Below are 20,415 nucleotides of genomic sequence, written 5' to 3'. Positions count from 1 at the left end.
ACACAGAGACTCCTCCACAATCAACAGGCCGTAAACCTGTTAGAAAATCGATGACTTGGCTCGATAGCCAGAGACCCAGAATCTTCCTGTGCTCAGTATCTCTGTTTCAGAGAACTTCTCATCCTGCTCTCAGAACATCTGCAGCCAATGGCAAATTGAATCCAACTCTAAGGGTATCCAAGCCAGGTCCAGCTCAGCAACAGATCAGATTGGCCTCATGCCCTGCGCTGACAGCCTGGCCCAAGCGAGGACGCCCTTTTCAGCACATGCGTGTGTCTGCGCGTATGTGTCAATATCCTGTTTCAGTCTCTGCAGTTCCTCACGTAAAATGTCCAACATCCCATTACCTTGATAAAGGTCAGCTGCAGAATCCTACAGCCGACATCAGCCTCACTGCTGAAAGGCTGAATGTTTGTCCTGTGAGATTGGGAATAAGGCGAGGATATTTGTTCTCATGTCTCTTATTCACCATAGTTCTGGAGCAGTCGGGGGGAAAGGAAACGAAATGTATACAGATTAGAAAGGAAGAAATAAAACCGTTCCTAGGAATGTTTATATATCCTCCATGTGTATATTTTAAAATACTCTTGTATATATACCAAACAAATCTTACTAAGATTTTGGTAGAAACTGCATTAAACTTAAATACTCATTTGGGGACAGTTGACATCTTTACTGCGTGGAGTCTTCCAATGCATGAACATGTTATGTCCTCCCATTTATTTGGATCTTTGGATTTATTTGGATCAAACAGATGACATGATTGTCTTTGTAGATCCCAAGTAATCAAAAAAAAAAAAAAAAACCCCACAGAAAACTATATAACTAATTTGTGAAGTCAGCAAGGTCACAGGATATATGATACTTAAAAAATCAATTTTAGCAGTGAACACATGGATACTACAATTAAATAAACAATACTGTTTATAATTACTCAACAAGTTACACACTGAAGTTGAAAATTACAACATGCTGATGAAAGCAAGCAGTGAAGATCTCTGTACTCCCTGTACCCGAATATCTGTTTCCTTAATTAAGTTTGGACATTTTCAGCCATAATTTCTTCAGATACATTTCGATTACCTTACTCTTTCTTGTCCTTCTGGAACCCTTATTATGTGTAAGTTCGCACACTTTATATTACCCCATATACCTCATAACTCTCTTATGTTGCCTTCATGCAACTTGTCTTTCTGTCTGCTGTTCTGATGGAGTGACGTCCACTATTGTTTCTTCCAGATCACTGATTTGTTCTTCTGCATTATTTACTCTGCTATTGATTGCCTGTAGCTTGGCTTTTATCTTGGCAACTGAGTTACTTAATTTTGAATAGTTCATCTTTGTAGTTTCTACTTCCTTGTTCACGGTGACCTACATTTCAATCAATACTCTTTCTTAATTCAGTTAGCACTTTATTACCAACATTTTGAACTCAGTATCTGGTAGACTAATTATCTCTGTTTCATTATTCATTTTTCCAGGGTAATTTCTCTTGCTCTTTCATTTGGGAGATCATCTGCATTTTCATTTTAACTTAACTTTTTCTGTCTCCATGAATTTAGGTGAAACAGTTCTCTATTGGGGTCGTGAAGCGTTTTTTTTTTTTTTTTTTTCCGAGTTATAGTCAGTTTACAGTGTGTCAGTTTCTGGTGTGCAGCACAATTCTTCAGTCATACATAAATATACATATATTCATTTTCATATTCTCTTTCACCATGAGCTACTACAAGATCTTGAATATATTTCCCTGCGCTATACAGTATAAACTTGTTTATCTATTTGATACATACCTGTCAATATTTGCAAGTGTGGGTGTATCCCTTTGTAGACCCTAGAAGTCCAGTATTTTTGGTACGAGGCCTGTTTTTGGTATGGATGCTTGCCCCATCTTTCCTCAGAGTTTGCTGGTTCTTATCCCCTTGATAGGGCTTGTGATTGGTGTGGGGGTGACCAGGCCCTGTGCTGCCCTGGGCCGCCGCTGGCTGTCACCGCCCTGTTGGGGGGCAGGGCCTGCTCCTCAGTTGTTGGAGTAGCAGCTATGAGGGTTGGGTCCGATAAGGCCTTGTTACTCTTAAGTGTGTGTTCTGTCCTCAAGGAGGTGAGCACCGAAGCAAGGAGGCCTGCATGGTCACGGTGAACCTACGTGCCACCTGTTCGGCATCCACGGTTCTGCCCAGAAGCAGCTCAGGGTCTCACCCCTTTCTCCATTGTGTATGTCCCAGACCTAGTGCCAGACTGTCGCTGGGGGCAGCGGGGTGTTTTGGCTGCAGGAACTGACGTGGTCGTGCTGCCGCCCGGGATCGAGGCCGCCCCTGTGGCAGGGCTCCTCCAGCACCTCTGCCCCAGATCCAGCCCCAGGCTGCGCTGTGAGGCAGCCAGCGCTAGGGCACGCCCACTGGGAAAGGGCTGGCTGTGTCCTCCTCCCCAGGGGCTGCCCACTGGAGATGTGAGATTCTGGGTCGCTACCCATCATCTTGGGTGTGTGGCATGCTTGGACCCGCCTCTGCCATGGGCAAGCTCACAAAGCCTGCCGCCACCAGAGCCTTGCCCTGCTGGCAGCACACCGAGGATGGTGCTCCTTTGGGGACCTATGCATGCTGATAATGGGGCTCCTATGGCAGACCTGTGCCCAACTCTGCATCCACTAATGATGGGCTCTGGGCTACACTCTAGGCCCTCTGTGCTGTCCTCATGCAGCTAGACCATGTCCTCTCCCAGAACCTACCCACCGAAGCCTGGGTTTCAGTGACCGGCTCCTGCATGTTAGCAGCCCTGCCCCCAGTGCCGGTTTCTGGCTTGGAAGTGCAGTGAGGCGGGAGTTGTCAGCACCGGTCTCTCTCTGCCCTGACTGTCAGCAAGCCAGCGCATACTCGCTCCTTGCAAGGAGAGTTCAGGCCCCTCCAGTCCCTCTGTGTGTGCTGGCAGCCCTCTCTGAGAGGGCATGCGGAGCTCTCAGGGCAAGGGGCCACCTGTGTGGACCTCCCTCTCTCACAGCGCCCTCCCAGGGGTGCTAGTCCTCTCCTGGTACCTTTTTTTTTTTTGGTCCTACTTGAGTACATGGGACCTTACCTCTTTGCTTGTATAAGAAATCTTTTGCCAGCTTTCAGCTGATTTTTCTATAAGAATTGTCCCACGTGTAGATGTATTTTTGATGTGTTTTTGAAGGGCAAGGGAGCTCCACATCTTCCTACTCCGGAATCTTGATTGGTAGCCGAAAGGAGTGTTTTTTCAGTCATTAATCCCTGATAGGAGGGAAGGAGGGGGTTGCCTTTTTAGAGCTCACACGTGAACGTGACCCTGGATCATGTGTGAGGATCTCTCTCGTCCAGAAGCAGAGCTCTCCATGTTAAGTCTTGTAAACCTGTTAGAAAAATCGGGGTGGCAGAGCAGGCCCCGCCCGACTGCTGAAGTGTGTGTTCTGCGGTGGAGGCCAGCGGGGCAGGGCGCTCTGAGGAGTGTGGCCTTCCTGTAGTAACAGAGTCGTCAGGCCCTGGGAAATAACCCCCAGGCAGGATGGTTCTGCAAGAGTGTAGACTCTTGCCTAGAGCAAGAGTCAGCTGGCTGGCAGGGTGATGGGATGGGGCATCAGTGTGTCAGCTCCTAGCTGGGGCCAGCATTGCCACCTGCTCGGGGGCCCCCAGACGCTCCGCACAACTGCCTACAGGATGGCTTCAGGCTTGCATCGTGAAGCCCGAGTCCCGCCCTCTCTGATCTTCCTCTGGAGTCAGTGCCTGGCTGGCGTCCTGGCCCCACCACTTCCCAACCCCGTCAACTCAGCATGTTACCTCTCTGTTCCTCAGTTTCTTCGTGGGGACACTGGGGGCCTCGAGAGTCATGGCAAAGATGAGATGATAAAGGCCCTTCATGTCCTTAGATGCTTCTGCCTTAAGGGGATACCAGCAGACATCTGGTCTTTTCCTTTTCAACTCCTTCTCCAGGAGAACTCACCCCTCACCCAGTCCTGCACGTTCCTTCATCTCATTCTCCTTGGAGACTCCTAAGTCACTTTGTCACCCGTGGCTTCCTTGGGGCTGCCCTGCCTGGCCACAGCCCCGATGAGCCAGCCCCCTGAGCACTTGCCCTTTGCCTCTCTGATCTCATGCCCACTGCACGTCTCCCATGTGGTGTCGCATCCTGTATCCCCACTAATAGGCTCCCCGGGAAACCCAGGGGGATGTGAGCTGATTTCCATGGAGAGTGGCTTCTTGGGGTGGGAGGGAGAGCCTGCTGAGGGTTGGGAAGTTAGAAAGAAGCTAGTGGAAATCTGGGTGTCGGGCAGCAGGGGGGATAAAGGCCAGTCGCAGAACTGAGATGGAAATCCAAGTCAGTGCTGGCCATAACGAATAGACAAGCTTAGGGGATTTGTTATCTTACAAGTTCTTGCCTTCCGTGTAAGCGTGTAAGGGTGGCTCAGTTGGGTCCTGCTTAGGGTCTTGCGAGGCCATGATCGAAATGTCTGCAAACTACGCCCCCCCCCCCCCCGGTAGCTTTGGGGATGTCTGCTCCCAGACTCACTCAGGTGTTGGCAGAATCCAGCTCCTTGCAGCTGTGTTACCGAGTCTCCAGCCCCCAGCTGGCTGTCAGCTGAGGCCGCCCTGAGCTCCTTAGAGGCCTCTCTGGTACATCTCAAACCAGCACTAGTGTGTGGAATCCTGCTAATGGCGGGATGACCCCCAGACCCCTCCAGCCCGCCTCCACGGGTTCTCTCCCACCTGCCCTTCGCTGCAGCCCCAGGGGGTCCCCAGGATCCCTCCTGCTCTCCCTCTGAGGCTTCTCTTCTGCTTCCAGAACTGGAGACAGTTCTCTACTTTTAAGGGTTCGTGTGATTCCACTGGGTCCCCTCAGATAAGTCAGGGCAGTGCCCATCTCAAGGTCTGTAGCCTGAACAACCCGTGTGTAGTCCTTTTGGCCGTACGTGGTAGCATAATGACACAGCACGGCTCCTGAGGACCAAGGTGCGGCCTCTCTGTGGGGTAGGAGGTGCGCACCCATCATCCTACCACCTGGAGCGCCAGTATCATCTATAGCCTGGTCTGTCCCCCAGCCTAGTTCTGTACTTCCGTTGTCACCGCCCTGAAGTCCGTCCTACACAGAGCAACTCGTGTGCTGGCCTGTGCCTCCCCCCCGCCCCGGTATGGGGCAGCTGTCCCTCTGCCCTTGGTGATGGGCTTGCTCCCCCTGCCCTCCCACCTCCATCGCACCCTTCCTAAAACGCTGGGCGGGGCCGTGCACTTGAACTACAGTGAGGAGCAGGGGTGGTGTCACAGAATGGGACACCGGGAGCACAGTGACCGCAGGCAGCTTGGTCGGGGCCGACCTCGGGGAGGCAGGTCCTGCCCAAGGCGTGGGCTCGGTGGGCTTCGGCGGTCTGAAGAGACCCTGGAGGTTTTTTATTGCGCTCTTAAGATCCAAAATCTTACACTTTGGACACATCAAATATATTTCATCCTTAGAGCAAGTGTGTAAATGGGCTATGTCAAAGGTTTTCACTGACAGCCCAGTCTAACCCTTACATGGAGTAAAGGCGGAGGGGGTGAGATGAGGCTCTTTGCGAGCCTTCGCGCTGGCAGCCCGGCCGTGTTTCAGGACAGCGCGAGGGCTGAGTGGGAGGGCGATGTGGGGGCAGCTGCATTTCACCGGCTTCCTTGGTCCTCGTCCGCCTGCTCTGTTGTCCAGTCTCAGAAAGGCCACTCCCTCGGGCCCCTCTGTTGTCAGCAGCTCCAGACTTGTGCCTCCCAGTTCACAGTCCCCAGCGATTCACGCACAGATGTCAGAACTGAACTAACTGGGCTGAGCCGGAGTTGTGCACCCAGCCCTGAGCACGGACCTCTGCCACTGGGGACAGACGATGCGGATGGCTCGACCAAGTAAATTCACCCTTCCCTGAGCCAGTCACTGTGTCGGGCGCTGGGCTTGGCCCCTGTCCCTCAGTGTGAGGCCACCCTCATGTACACACTCTCCCTGCAGATCCTGCCTGCTGTCACAAAGGCCCACCCAGAAAGGTGTTTTATAGCCTTGTTTACATCCATCGTTCCACCCACACAAAGGGTTTCCTGGTAGGTGTCCAGGTCCGGAGTCCCAAGCAGGGCGGTTCTCGTCTGAGATTCCACTGCTCTGAAGACGCACGTTCTCTCCTGTGGATGTTCGCCCGACTTGCGTTTTCCTTTAAAAGATGTATGCCACCACGTCCCACAGTGATTTGCCAATTCTCCTTAGCATTTCCTCTTTTCTATCCCATACGACAGCAGCAGCCCTATCCGTAACTAAATGTACTATATTTGCAAGCGGTGAATTTATTTCCTGGTTGCCAGTGGGTTTTTGTTTGTTTGTTCTCTGCAGACATTTGCATAGCAACAATCACTTTGGCAGTGCCTGTAAAGTTATCATCAAATCAAAAGCACGTAATGAGCCAGGTATTTTAGAACAAAAGGGAACAGAAACCTACCACCAAGATACCCTGAGATTTTGCTCTACTTTTTGAATTTTGATTCCAGGCAATGGGACACTGATCGGAGCATCAGCCAACGTGGTTTGTGCCGGAATTGCAGAGCAGCATGGATATGGATTCTCTTTCATGGAATTTTTCAGGTACTTTGAAAACTCATTGAAAATTTCTGTTTATGTCCCTAAGTTTACTTAAAGAAACCCAACAATACATGCTGTTACGCACTAAGATAAGAAAGTGTTTTCATAATTAGAGAGTAATTAGGTTTTTTTAAATAGACTTTGTTCTTTTAGAGCAGTTTCAGGTTCACAGAAGAATTGAGCAGAGAATACAGAGTTCGCGCACAGCCCTCCCCACCCACACATGTGTACTCCGCTCCCCTCAACACCCCTCATCAGTGTGGCGTATTTGGTACAATCGATGAACAAACATGGGCACATTATTATCAACCAAAGTCCAGAGTTTACATTAGGGCTCACTCTTGATGTTGTATATTCTGTGGGTTTTGACAGACGCATGACATGTAGCCACCACTACAGTATCATACAGAGTAATTTCATTGCCCTAGAAATCCCCTGTGCTCCATCCCTCCCTCCCTCCCTCTCCCCAAACCCCTGGAAACCACGACCTTTTTATTGTTTCTGTAGCTGTGCCTTTTCAGAAGGTCATTTGGTTGGAATCGTAGAGTTTGCAGCCTGTTCAGACTGGCTTCTTTCATTCAGTAATAGGTCTTTTAAGTTTCTTCTGTGTCTTTCATGGCTTGATCTTTTTTTTTTTTTACTGCACATATATTTTTAAATTTACGTATATGTCCTGTTCATTATTTCCAAGAATGCTTAGAGCTTTAGCTTTTGAAACTTACGTAGCTCTCAAAGGAATAAAGAGAGTAATTAGATTTTATGTTGTTCTCTCGAAAATTCCAATGGGGACCTGTGCCTTGATGGCCCATGATAAGGGTGCATAATGAGAGTCTGACATCCTCCTGCTGATTGCCCAGGGAAAAAGCTCAAGATTGAAAGGACCCAGGAATATTGCAGCCTGGGAGTGGGCATCAGGAGACAGCACAGAGAGGAGGCCCTGGAGGGGGAGTGCAGCTGACCGCAGCTCCCACCAAGGAGGACCGCTTTGGGGTCCTGGCCCCTGCGTGCTGGCTTTCATATGTACCACTGCACTTTGGAGGCAGGGAGTGGGCAGATGGATATTGGTGGTGCCTGTAAAATGGCACTGCCAAAACGAACTGACCTTCATTTGGCATTAAGCAAGATTTCTATTGAAGTTCTCGGACTGTAAATTCAAGTCTGGCACACGCATGGAGACAGTTCTCAGAACCAGCCCCGCTGAAGATCTGCAGCAGCAGCTCTGGCTGAGTGGCAGAGTCCTCTGCAGGTCGTGGTCCCTGCCCTGGGACCTGTGCCTGTGCGGCGTACTGCTTGGCTGGGCTGAGCTTGGGGACAGAGCCTTGACCATCATACCCGGGGAGGAAACATCCATGCCTCCGTATAGTAGGATGCTGACTTTTGATGGACTTACCGTACTGGCCATGCCCCTCCATGAATGACTAGCAATACTTGAGAGTTTTGCCAAGACATTAATTTGAATGACACTCTTGGGAGACACGGGTGTGGGGAGGAGGCGCTTGGCTGGAGATTGAGCCACGGGGACACTGAACTTGCAGCCCTCAGCTGGACTCTGGGTACGCTGTGGACCCTGCTGCTGAGGGGTAGGATCTGAAACTTAGCACTTGACTGACGTCTTCTGTTTAGATTCTTATCTGCCTCTTCTGAATATAAAAGAAACAGTCCTGTCACTTAAGCATGATCCTTTCAACGAGAACAGAATTCATGGGGCTTCAGAGACCAGTGCTCTGAGGGCGGCCGCAGTGGGAGGTGCAGTGCAGACTGGGGCCCTGCAGCTGTACGGCTCCCTCATTTGGACCAGGTTGCTAATTCCTGCACAGCTGGAAACTCTTTACTCTTTTCAGCCAAGCGTGCAGTGCACGGGCCCCCTACCTGCTGGCGACCACAGCGGGGCTCCAGACAACAGGGACCTTAGGGCCGTTAGCAACACTGGTTGGTCTCACAGGTAGACAGGAGAGGCCCAGTATTAATATCATGAAAAATTGGAGGGGTTTAGGGCAACAGTACACCTGATCTGACATTTTCTCCAGTGGAACTTTGGAAAAATAACCAGGACACCTGCCTGCCTGAAGGAGTCCACCAGGCCTTGCAGACATTTGGGGCTCAGCTCCAGTGGGTGACACATGTGCACACTGAACTTTTCAAGTAGGCCTTGTGTTTCTTTTTTCCTTTTATTACTTTTCTTTCTTTCTTTTATTACTTTTCTTTCTTTATTATTAAAAACATACATACTTTGAGGGAAGGAAAGTAATTAGGTTTATTTATTTATTTAATTGAGGCACTGGGGATTGAACCCGGGACCTTGTGCGTGCTAGGCACGTGCTCCACCACTGAGCTGTGCCCTCCTCCAGAGCCAGCGTCGTCTGATGTTGGAGGCTGAGGGTGGTGATCATACATCAGGCCAACTTTGGCCTTCAGTCACTGCTCAGCAAGGGAAGTTGCAATCTCCTAGGCATAGTTATAAACACCAATGCATAGTTAAGGTCAAACTCCAAATGTGGCAATGTGGGAGAAGGTGCCAGGCAGTTTTACAAGAGGTACTGGGCAGAACTTTTAAGGGGTCTCCATATGATTCCTGTGTGACTCTCCAGTTTTCCTCAATGGGGGATCTCAGCACGTAAAGGGGCTTTGCCAACATGGGGTTGAGTTTAAGGAAGCGAGAGGCTGGCTGACTGCAGGTCCGTTGAGGGGAGAGAGGAGAGTCCAGCCCTACATGTGGCCGAGAACGGGGGTGTTGGTCAGGAGACGGGGTGCAGAGCGAGCTGGCTGGGGGGGCCACAGAGTGTGCAACGAAAACGCCTTTCCTGAGAAAGAGCAAGCCCAAGACATGACTTTCTTGAGTTTTTTGTCTTTTATTTGCTCAAGATGGTGGATACCTTTCATCAGGTTGAATGCGTGGAAAGGAAACCACCCAAATTGGAGTCTATTCTGATGGAACAAAAGCACATTTTTAGTATTTTATCCTCAGATGCCTTTTCCTTTCCAAGCTTTGCCCCTTCGCTTTGCACTGCTCCTTGCTGTGACTTCTGCCCTGTCTGCCTGACATCGTCCCCAGGCCTCACCCCGAGAACACTGTGGCTGGCAGCCGGTCACCAGCTGCAACGTGATGGGGAGTGGGGTGCAGACAGCAGAGGCCTTCTCCCCGCTTGAATGTGCCTTCTCTGCTTCAGCACACCCTGTGGTTACCCATCTCCTCTCCCACCTGGACCCTCTCTCTCTGTGGGAAGTACGACAGTGGGGCTTTATTTCTGTGAGGTAGGAAGCTTCCTTCTCCGTGAAGTTTAGCTAGGCATCACCCCGGGAGACCCAGGAGATGCGGCTGTTCAAGTCTCCAGTGGGGGCTGACGAGGAGACAGTGCCCCCTGTCCTGGGGCCCTGAGCAGCCCGAGGACAGGCAAGGGGCTGAAGAGTGTGGAAGGCAGCAGGCTGTGTGAGCTGGCGTGCGCCTGTGTGCCACCGCCAAGGGCCTGCAGAAACAGAAGTTGTTGTTCTGCTCAGAGCATGCTTTATCTTCGTAGAAAGGAACGAGTGAGATGGTTTTCTGATTAAGAACTGAAAACAGGGTGTCTTACAAAGCCTTTTGGGAAGGAAGAGCAGCAGGAATGGTTTCAGTCCAAAACGGAAGTAGGAGACTTCATTAGTAAACATTCTTTTTGGGAAACCACGTCTCTTTCAGCGTGAGGGGCTCGGCTCTCGGCGTCATGTCTGGCCTCCATGCGTGCAGTCTGGAAGCTCCTGTGTGTCGCCACAGGCACGGTTTTTATTTTTTTATTGAAGTAGAGTCAGTTTACAATGTTGTGTGTGTTTCCGGTGTACAGCACAGTGCTTCAGTCACACATCCACATCCACATATTCACTTTCATATTCTTTTTCATTCTAGGTTACTACAGATATTGACTATAGTTCCCTGTGTTGTTTATCTACTTTATATATAGTAATTAGTGTCTGCAAATCTGAAAGTCCCAGTTTATCCCTTCCCACCCCCTCCCCACCTCCCCGGGTAACCATAAGAATCACAGGCATGTTTTTAACCTAAAGCTGGATACATCTAACGTAGGATTTGTCAGGGCATCTTTGTGACATTTTGCATCTTGATTTGTGCTTTTGACAGTCGAGTGTTTTGGTCCTTGGTGACAGAATTTGATGTTTAGAGCCAGGATGGATTGAAAATAATCCCTGAGGGGAATGAACGCATAATACGAGCTGGACGGTGTGCAAACACGCTTTTCCTAGGCCTTTGGTGAAGGTATTGTTTTTCTGAGAGACTTGGGGAGTAAGACAAATGAATCTTTTGGGAAACGTAAAGGCTCCTGGCAAAGTGGAGCATAATGTGTGTATCTGATGTCCTGCTGGCAGCCACAGGAAGTCATGACTCTCTTCTCCCCAAATCAGCCTCCTTCTAGCAGACTTTTCATGGGGCAGAGAGTGAAGCACTGAAACACCAATCAAGCTAACTGCACCCCCCACAGAAAAAAGCAGCGGGGGCTCAGCCCAGGAAGGGGGGCCACTGGAGAGCTGCCCGCACCCTTGCCTTGACTCTCAAATGCTCAGGCAGGTGGTGGTGTTGGCAGTTTGCTGGCAGTGCCCAGCTTCATCGCTAGCTCTGACCCTCACATTAGAGGGGTTTTTTTGTGTGTTCAGAGGCTTCCGTTTGCTGTCTCCTAAAAAGGGGCAGCTTACCTCAACGAATTATTTTTTGGATTGTAAAAGCACGTTTTCCATCCGTGGAGTCCCAGCTCTGTGTATCTTCATGGGTTAAGCGCTCTTTCAGGGGTTTTATGGCACATGCGACTATCTTTGTACTATTCTCTATTTGCAGGTCGTAACCCAACGAACAGATAAAGCAGCTGGAATCTAAAGTGCTAAAGCTTACAGTTGACATAACCCCCTTTCTCCCTTCTATCTCTCAGCCTCTCTGTCTCTCTGTCCTTCCCCCGACCCGTTCTCTTCCATTCATATGTTAAACTTATATCTGCTATTTTATTTTTTTTTCCTGTTGATTACCGCTAAAAGTTTCTCTGTTTCTTTTTTATGCCTTCCTGTGGAGGTGCCGGCGCGGGGAGGGCGGGGGCGGGGGCGGGTGGGCTGCAGTGTTGCTTCCCCGGTGGTACTTGACTGCAATAAGGCAGTTTTGTGTAAAAGTTTCCTGTCTTGCTATGCTGTTCCTTTTCTGGTCCTTTGGCTAGAGAGAGCAGACTTCTCTTGTTTTGTTTTGGTTTTTGTCTTCTAGCTGTTAACGCTTCCCAGCTTCTTAGTCTGGGATAAATGAGGAAATAAGAAGGGAATTCATCGCCGTGTCATTCCTCACAATCCCAAAGCCCCCAGCTGGACCGCTTTCCTCTCTTCATCTGCAGTCTCCTTGTATGTGTTTTATATATAATGCCCAGGCGTGTAAGCTGTGATCAGAGGGACAGGAGGAAGTGCATCTACTCCATACTGCTGCAGAGCCAAAAGACTGACCTATAGTTTTGTTTGTAAAGCAACTATATTCTCTTCTCTAAGAAACCTGTGTGTGTGTGTGTGTGTGTGTGTGTGTGTGTGTGTGTGTGTGTGTAGGCACTTTACGGAGTCCAAATTCATTCTGCTCACAGCACAACAGGCCAATAAATCGGGAGACGAGGTGTTGGGGCAAAGAATAGTGACTATTTGGAAAATCCGCAGACTGAGAGGATGGCAGACTAAAGGCTTGGAGAACCATCTTACTCAAGTCAGAATTCAGGCTTCTAAAAAGGGGAGGGAGTGTGGTTGGTTGTTGCAGATTTCTTGATGTAGGAATTCTTCTGTTCTTGCAGCTGTCCGTGTGGGTCAGGTCATGGTGCCCCTGTGAAATCTCTAACAAGGCAAAGGTTATTTTCTATTCTGCAACTTGTCATCTTTATATAAGTGGGGGAAGTGTTAATATCCTTAAACTCAGAGCCTTGGGAACAGGCTGTCCTGTCTATTTCTGGCTAAAGGCAACATTGTTTTACAAAAGGTGCAAAGCGAGCAAGTTGGAGCCTAGAAAACAGGGCACAGAGTTAAAGCCAAAGGAGCCGATCTAATATTGAGTCAGATTTGTTCTTTCCGGTTACAGGCACTCCGTGCTTTATCCTTTGACTTTGTGCACTTTCTAATCCAGTCAGCGTGCACTCCGGGCAGGCGCCCCACTTTGAGGCGCAGTGGCCTGTGGCTGACATCTGCTGGGGGCTCATTATATGAGCACACACTGGTTGGAGAGAGTAAACTCAAGGCCTAAGGGAGTAAACTCATGCAAGCCTCATAATAACCTTAGTAAGTAGGTACTATTGTTACTCCATTTTATAGATGAAGAAGTTGGGTCAGGCAGATGTTTAATATTTTCCCAAGGTCGTGCAGCTGGACAGGAGCAGAGGCCTGAACCGGCATCCTGTGGTCCCTCTCTCATGGGAAAATGCATGTGGGTTTTGAAGCCAGAAAATCATCTCTGCCTCTTAGCAGTGGCAAACTTTGTCAAATTCCTTAATATAGCCAAGCTTCAGTTTCTTCTTCTATAAAATAGAGGTAAAATGGTCTGCCTTATTGTGTTTAGAAAATGATAAATAACATCTACGTGGTCCTTAGTGAATAGCAGACGTTCAGTAAGTTACTTCTGAGGGCGTCTCCTCATTGTGCAGTTTACCTGTACCCGCAGAGGCTCAGTAGTGATTAAGAGTATGCAGTCTATAGAGTTAGACGGATGGAATTTAGATTTTTGCACCATAACAAATGTTGCCAAGTGACCTGAGCAAATCCGCTTCCTTCTCCATACCTCATCTATGCAGTGGGTATGATGACACCAATCTCAAAAGGTGGTGTGAGCAGTTGATGAGGTCGCTGTGTGAGGACCTTCACGGTGTCTAGACGCTCAGTGAACAGTTGTGTTTCTGAGAGTCTAAATGCACCAGTCCCTAGACGAGGCCCCGTCTCTGGGTTGGTGCCATCCCTGAGGCACCAGCAGCCCTCAGTGGGGAGTGTCAATGAAAAATATTGACAGCTGTGGCAGTAACAAAGGATGCTGTGGCTGCCAAGTCATCAGACAGACCGCCACCCCTCCCCTGACAGCGGAGGGAACTCAGGATGCAGACAAGCAGGCAGCCTGGCCTCTGCAGACACCCCCGGAGGTGCCCCTGGAGGGAACTCAGCATGTGGAAGTACAAGACGCTGGCCCTAGACAGCTAGGTGCCCATCAAAGGAGTGACTTCAGTGAGCCCAGACCTTTGCACCTTCCCATACTTAGAAAAGGGCTAAATTCCTTCGCTGGAGATGGCTGGTTTTCTTCAGCAGTTGTCTTTTGATGTTCTGACTACCTGGTCTTTGTTAAAAAAAACTCCTGTGTGCGCTGCCTTCTCCCTTGCCTGGGTGGAACAGCCTCTTAGAACCATCCGAGAGGCGGGATCCAGGGCTTGAGTCCCCAGGACGTCTGCCAAACAGCTCTCAACTTCTAGGTTGTGCATTTTATCAGTTGACAGCAGCCTGGCAGGACCATCCCACTTCCTCTGGGCTAGGGTTCCCTCAAAGCAAGGTCTGCTCTTCGTGGGATCCATCCCTTGGCAAGGCAGACTTGCTTCTGAGATACGGCCAGGTGCCCCAGCGCCCGGGCTGACGCACTCAGCATCTTACCCGACACTGGCTCACTCTGTACAATCTGTCACAGCGGAAGGAAGGTTTTGTGATGGCTTTGACGCTGAGCACTGACCCAATACTGGCCCTGGATTTTATTTTTCCAGAATTCAGTAATTAGGATAAATTGCAAACACTGTTTTCTGAGAGGCTACTCCCCACATCCCTGGCCAGGGAAAGGAAGAATGTCATAATCTTTATTATTATTAGCACACACGAGACTCCTGCCACTGAATTTTGAAGCCTTTTGGAACAAAAATTGTAACCGTTACAAGGGACCTCCCCCAGTGACAGTGCAGCATTAAGCGATGGCTTCAAAGGATGGATTCCAAACGCCAAGTGAGGACCTATTGGGGTTTCTTAGTCAGGATGGGAATTTGTGGAAATACAGGTACATTGTGGGACACGTATAATGAGGGAAACTTTCATCTTCTAGTGACTTACTTTTGTTTTGGGGCATGCCTACACATACACCTTGCACCTCATGGAATATGGAAGAAAATCCTGTTCTCCCCTCTTCCCTTCTTTAGACAAGTGATTATTTTTCAATCCTATCTCTCAAGCTACCCCTAGCTTTCAGCATGAGGAATTTCAAGGGTCTATGGAAATGTGACATTTCTGGGGTTAAATCAGCTCTCTTACAAGGACAATACTTGTAGTAGCTGACGGTGAAAAAGAATATGAAAATAAATATATGTATATTCATGTATGACTGAAGCATTGGGCTGTACACCAGAAATTGACACAGCATTGTAAACTGACTACGTCAATAACAACAAATAAATAAATAAATAAGTAAACAAACAAATAAATAAATAAATAAATAAAACTTAGCAACATGAATGGACCTGGAGATCATTCTAAGTGAAGTAAGTCAGAAAGAGAAAGAAAAATACCATATGATATCACCCATATGTAGATTCTTAAAAAAAAAAGAAAAAAAAGAATTTCTCTAAAAACCAAGTTGTTCTATTTGATTAGTTAAGTTCAACACTGATCACAAGATTATCACACAGATAGTTTGACTCACTTATTTAAAATATTTTTGATTATAATAATATGTATGAAAAAATCTATGGAACTGTGTATTATTCAACAACATTAATATGGTCTATGTTAGGTGTCATACTAAGTGTTGGCAATACAAAGATAACAGAAATAAAACATCCAACTTCACTGGAAAAAAAAAAGATGATGCAGGCACAGAACATCAGAAATTTAAATCATGGCTCCGTTACATGACATTGGCAATTGTGAGTAAGTGTTAATCATCAAAACCAACCCTCTAATGAACAAATCGAGGCTCTAAATTACAAATTTGGGGGGAGGGTATAGCTTAAGTGGTAGAGTGAGTGCTTAGCATGCACAACGTCCTAGGTTCCATCCCCAGTACTTCCACTAAAAATATGTATCTGTATATAAATAAATAAAATAAATAAATTACCTCTCCCAAGTAAATAAATAAAAATTAGACATGTTAAGAAAAAAGATGAGCTTAAAAAAAAAACTAAAAAAATATGTGCAAGCTAAAAGCAAGTCTCAAATAAAATGGCACACAATGGGGGCCGTCTAATGAAGGCATGCATTCAGATCATCTAGGCTGAGCCCAGCTTTTTGATTTCTAGAAATAAGAGGTAATTACCTTGGTGGAAACAGAAATCTCCTAAGGCTGCATTCGTTTGCAATAACATCATAAAATAATCTAGGTCTCACAGTACTCTCCAGACACCAGAATTCACTTTTCTTTGTGTTTCAGGTTGGGCTTCCCAATGATGGTCGTCTCCTGCACGGTTGGGATGTGCTACCTCCTAATCACCCACGTCGTGATGGGCTGGAATTGATAGCTCTCCAGTGTGTGAAGACTAAGGTAAACTTGATCCATTACCAACATCAGTGAAAACTGCCCCACTGGGGGTGCTCTGGAATGGAGACCTTTGGCACACACACTTTTACTTGGGTGCATGCTGGCAAATGCTGGGAAATACAAAAATACATTTTGCTTTGCTCTGTAGGAAAAGCCACAGATGCGAGAATCCACTCCAAATGGCTCATGTTGTTTGAATGTCACTTTTCCTTGAGGCTTTCAGTAGTTTTCTTCATGTAATCACTTTCCATGGTAAAATAATCTACATTCAAATTGTACACCCTCTGAATACGTATTCTTCTTTGGAAAGGCAGACAGTTGATTAAGAAACTTTATATGTGTTAAAAAAAAATATTATCCCTTGACAAAAAGTCTTAGAATCTGTTAGTCTCTTAGTTTTTTTTTAAGTAGTTTATAGCATGTAAAACTGCATTTTCTCCATTTATGTTTTTCTCTGAAGTTTTTAAGTCCTCAATTAAAAGTCTAGAAACTTGACTTGGAGAAGTGCTTTTTAAAAAAATGACATTTTAAATATTTACCAACCTGCAACGAGCATCTTCAGTTTTGAAGATGAGGCACGCTGTTTCCATCAGTTACACCAAAGTGTGGTCAATCCAGTCAGCTCAGTGCACCCACAGGGCTCCAGGGGTCTGGTCTGTGCTTTCCAAATGCTCTTCTTTTGTGGAACGTGACGTGTGAGGCAAAGACAATGAGAGCACAAAGCAGGAGGGAGCTGGGCTGCAGCTGAGGTCCCGTCTGCTGTGCTTGGTCAGCTCCAGGGCTGTGCCCCAGGCAACAGGCCTCTTCAGTTTCCGTCTACTGTGTGGGTGAGACTTTGAGATGAGAGGAAACTGTTTACTGGGGACTTTGCTCAGGAGCGATAGTTGTGTAAGTGTCTGAATTCGGAAGGTTTCAGATCCACAGGGCACCAAGAACTGGAACAGTGGAGACCCCATTTCTGTCCTGGGCACCCTCCGACTGGGCACTTCTGGAACGTGCGCATGGTGCGCATGGGGGTGGAGGGCGGGGTAGAAAAGAACTGCAGGCAGGTCAGAGGAACTGCACCAGGGCTTTCACCACTCTCTGGGGGGTTTCCTCCCCTGTGATAAAATCCGCGTCTCCTACGGTCCCCAGCTGGACCCCTAGACAGCAGCAGCTGCTCCGTTCAGAGCCACGGTTACGTGCCGAGCTTTCAGGGACAGAGGCTGGGTTGGAGCCTAAATGCACAGACTGGGAGGGAAAGGGATTTCAGCTACTCTGACCACTTCCTGCTGAATGAAACACAGCGGCCAAGCCTTCACGTTTCAAAAGTGCCCAGTTGGTGAGGAGACCCACCGCAGGGCAGGAGACGGGAAGAAACTGTCCTTAACCCAGGCCCCAGATGAGCAAACGGCCCAGTGACACTCACTCAGCCCAGAGGGCCCTCAGCCTGAATGTGAACGTGGGGAACCCGGGCAGAAGTGGGCGCCAGGCCTGCGCAAGGTGGCAGCGGCTCTCAGCACCCCCCTCACCACCCGCCTGCCCAGCCTTCCTCACTGAGTCACAAGGGAACTGGGTGGGAAGGATTTCAGACTCATGCGTTTGGCCCCGCGTGGGGCTGGGACTCCGCCTCCATCCGAGTGGAGGGCAGTGATGCTCACCGAATAGGGTGTGTCTGGAGCCAGCTGCTCCAAGTGCGCCGTGGGGGTGTTTCCTGGCACCACAACCTGGAGGGGAGGACCTGACAGATTCTGTCTAACAACCCAATGCTTACTGACTCTTATTAGCATAATAATGTTTATAGTAAAGGCCTGAGTCTTAGTACTATTCCACTTTCTAAGTAAATTAATAACACAGAGAGCAGAAGTTACTAATTTGAGTAGGGAGAGTGTCAGAACACCCGAGGGAAAGTAAATTTACGAGACTTTACAAAAAGAAGCAGGGACCATGAACAAAGATAAACAAATGTTGAGCCTGTCCGAGTGTTGATTTGCGCCCTTGTGTGCGGCAGGACGTGTTCAGACAGCACCGCCCTTGTCCATCGCAAGGTGTAGCTCCATTTTAATAGAAAAACCTCTCCCTGAGAAGTGTCTCTAACATTCGGGCTACTTACTCCTCTGCACAAAGCTGTGAATTCAAACACTTCAAAAGTAAGCTAATACTGAGTTACAATCCGTATCTCTGTCCTCACTGAGCTAGAGGTTTGCCCCATCACTTTAAAAAAATGCCCAGGTCTGCAAATATTGCCGGCGGTGGGGAAGGGGTTGGTAGTGGAAATTGCTTTCATCTGAACATTTAAAATCAGCAGGCCTTTGTTTAGGACTTAGAATGTTCTAGATGCTGGCAGAGCAAGCCTGGATCCATTAGGCCCTCTGGCGGACCCTGCCTTTTGAATGAGGTGACCAGGTGGGGAGCACCGAAACACGGCTCAGTTTAGTCTCACACTGTGCTTTCAAAGTGTGTGCAGCGGGGCGTTCTCCCCCAGTTGCTAGAAGAAAACTAGTGCTCCCATGGATTTTTGGTGAATTTTTAGGGAATACGATGTCCTAGAGTATGTGTCACAAACACCTTCCTGACCTAACAGCTAAAGCTGTCCCTGCTACTGAGCACCCCCACCCCCCCCACGTCCTGCTGTGCTGGCCGAGGAGGGGGCTGGGTCTGCCTCCTCGGGGCATTACGACTCCTCCCAAGCTCCCCTCCCGACCCCCTAGGCTGGTGGAAATTGCTTAAGCTGGGCTGTCCTGGGATGGTCTCCCACCCTCTGGGGGGGAGGGGCTGGTGTCTCCCTCATGGGTTTCAGCCTCTCCCCAGACACACTCATTACCGCCCTCTCCCCCCAAAAAGTCTTCATGCCAAATCTCCCCTTCCCAACTCCACCAGAAACCTGGATTATACACTCAACAAGGGCAGCGCGTTCTCCAGGCACGAGGCAGACTTCTGTAGTTTTGTGAAACTCTCCATTTCTCTTTCCCAGTGTCTCACTTTGCATGATAGTCTGGCTAACTCTTAGAGCAGTGCCAGAAGCCTTCTAAGTCAAGCACCGAAAGTGTGAAGAAGAGAGAGTCCCCACAGAAACCGGCAGCTTCCCGGGCCTGGAGCGGGTAGACTTGGGGTGGGCAGAGCGGAGGTGAGAGAGGGGGGCAGGTGCAGGAGCATGCCGGCTGGTAGCCACATCCAGAGGGAGAGACAGAGGCGTGTGCGTACCTCTCCGGTCCACAGTCTCCTGCTGGCACTCTCCTTCGCGGGAAAGCGTCCTTCTGCTGGGGCTGGAGGTGCAGAGCGCACAGGGGGCCGGGCGGCGAGGACCCCGAGGGGCAGGTGTGGTGACCAGGTGTCTGCTGCCCAGGGTCCCCTGCTCCCCGCGTGGCTGCGTCCGCTACGTCTCTGTTCCCTTTTCCGAGCTCCCACTTTAGCTCTCAGAAGGGTCTTCCTGCCCACTAAGTGACAAGCCTCTTTGTCGTATTTCTCATCTAAATACACGCTCCCAACAATGGTGTTTTGAATGAATGAGTAGAAATTAGGAAAGTCGTTACGAAGCTGGAGGCTGAAAGCCCAGAAGGTGCAGGTGCAGACGGCCCAGGATGGACTTCGGGTCCTGAATCATTTCAGGAGTCCGCATACGGGACAGACAAGGCTTCACCTTCCTGCATCGTGAACCTTGTGGTTTCTTTCCTTTGGTTCCACAGGGTTAGTAGAGTCGGTTTTTTAAGTAGAGCCTTGGCTATTGAACTGCATAAAGCGGAGTGAAGGAAAGGAGTTCGTCCCCACGTAGAGAGCGGCAGGAGGGACGTCCCTGGCTACCTGGGGCCGCTGGGCTGAGGGAGGCAGTCGGGGGATGATCTGGCCACCCTGGGGCGTGGCCACGCAGGGTTTTGTGACATCACCGTCAGTGCAGACCCCAGGCACAGAGAGAGTGGGGTGAGGGTCAGCTGGAGACAGGGCCAGGCCGGGGTCTTGCCTGCCATCAGCGTGGGCAGGGCTCTGCAGGGGGAGCAAATAATCTGGACACCCGGGCCTTAGAAGGACGAACAAAGGTGGATCTTGCTTTTCCCATACGCCAGGCTCTGCTCTCTGTGGGGACCCAGGCTGGGGGAGCAGCCGTATCTCAAAGGTGGCCTTTGCCACACACGCAGGGGCGTGCCTTCCTTCCCCCCAGGTCCTGCTCGCATCCAGGACTGGCTGTGTCCCCGGACCCCAGGCAGAATCCCGTGTGGCCCCACCCAGCCACCAGGGGAGCAGACCCGGGACCCTAATACCTGCCAGGTGGGAGGTGAGGGGGCTGCAGGACTGGGAACCCCTGGGACAATGAGTGGGAGACTCCCCGCCCTACATGGCTATGTGTGCGCTAGGTGGCCCTGGGTCCCTGGACGTCT

The 20,415-nt window shown here is 49.3% G+C and overlaps 1 protein-coding gene across 3 annotated transcripts in view; it reads left to right on the top strand.

The window, feature by feature from the left end:
• OCA2 (OCA2 melanosomal transmembrane protein) overlaps positions 1-20,415 on the top strand; it is a 176,966-nt gene that overhangs the window by 144,215 nt on the left and 12,336 nt on the right. The window contains exons 23-25 of one of the 3 annotated variants that reach the window (XM_072960741.1): positions 6,495-6,588; positions 15,956-16,066; positions 16,212-16,558. In XM_072960741.1, the coding sequence (XP_072816842.1) occupies positions 6,495-6,588; positions 15,956-16,040 (179 nt within the window). In that variant the 3' untranslated portion in view covers positions 16,041-16,066; positions 16,212-16,558. Of the gene's footprint in view, positions 1-6,494; positions 6,589-15,955; positions 16,559-20,415 lie in introns of those variants that run through there. The other 2 variants (XM_072960740.1, XM_072960739.1) reach the window with 2 other exon arrangements.

This window comes from Vicugna pacos, chromosome 5 (assembly GCF_048564905.1).
Source record: "Vicugna pacos chromosome 5, VicPac4, whole genome shotgun sequence".
NCBI classification, from domain to species: Eukaryota; Metazoa; Chordata; class Mammalia; order Artiodactyla; family Camelidae; genus Vicugna; species Vicugna pacos.
Note: the sequence above shows the minus strand (reverse complement) of the source record. Positions and strands in the feature narration are given on the sequence as shown.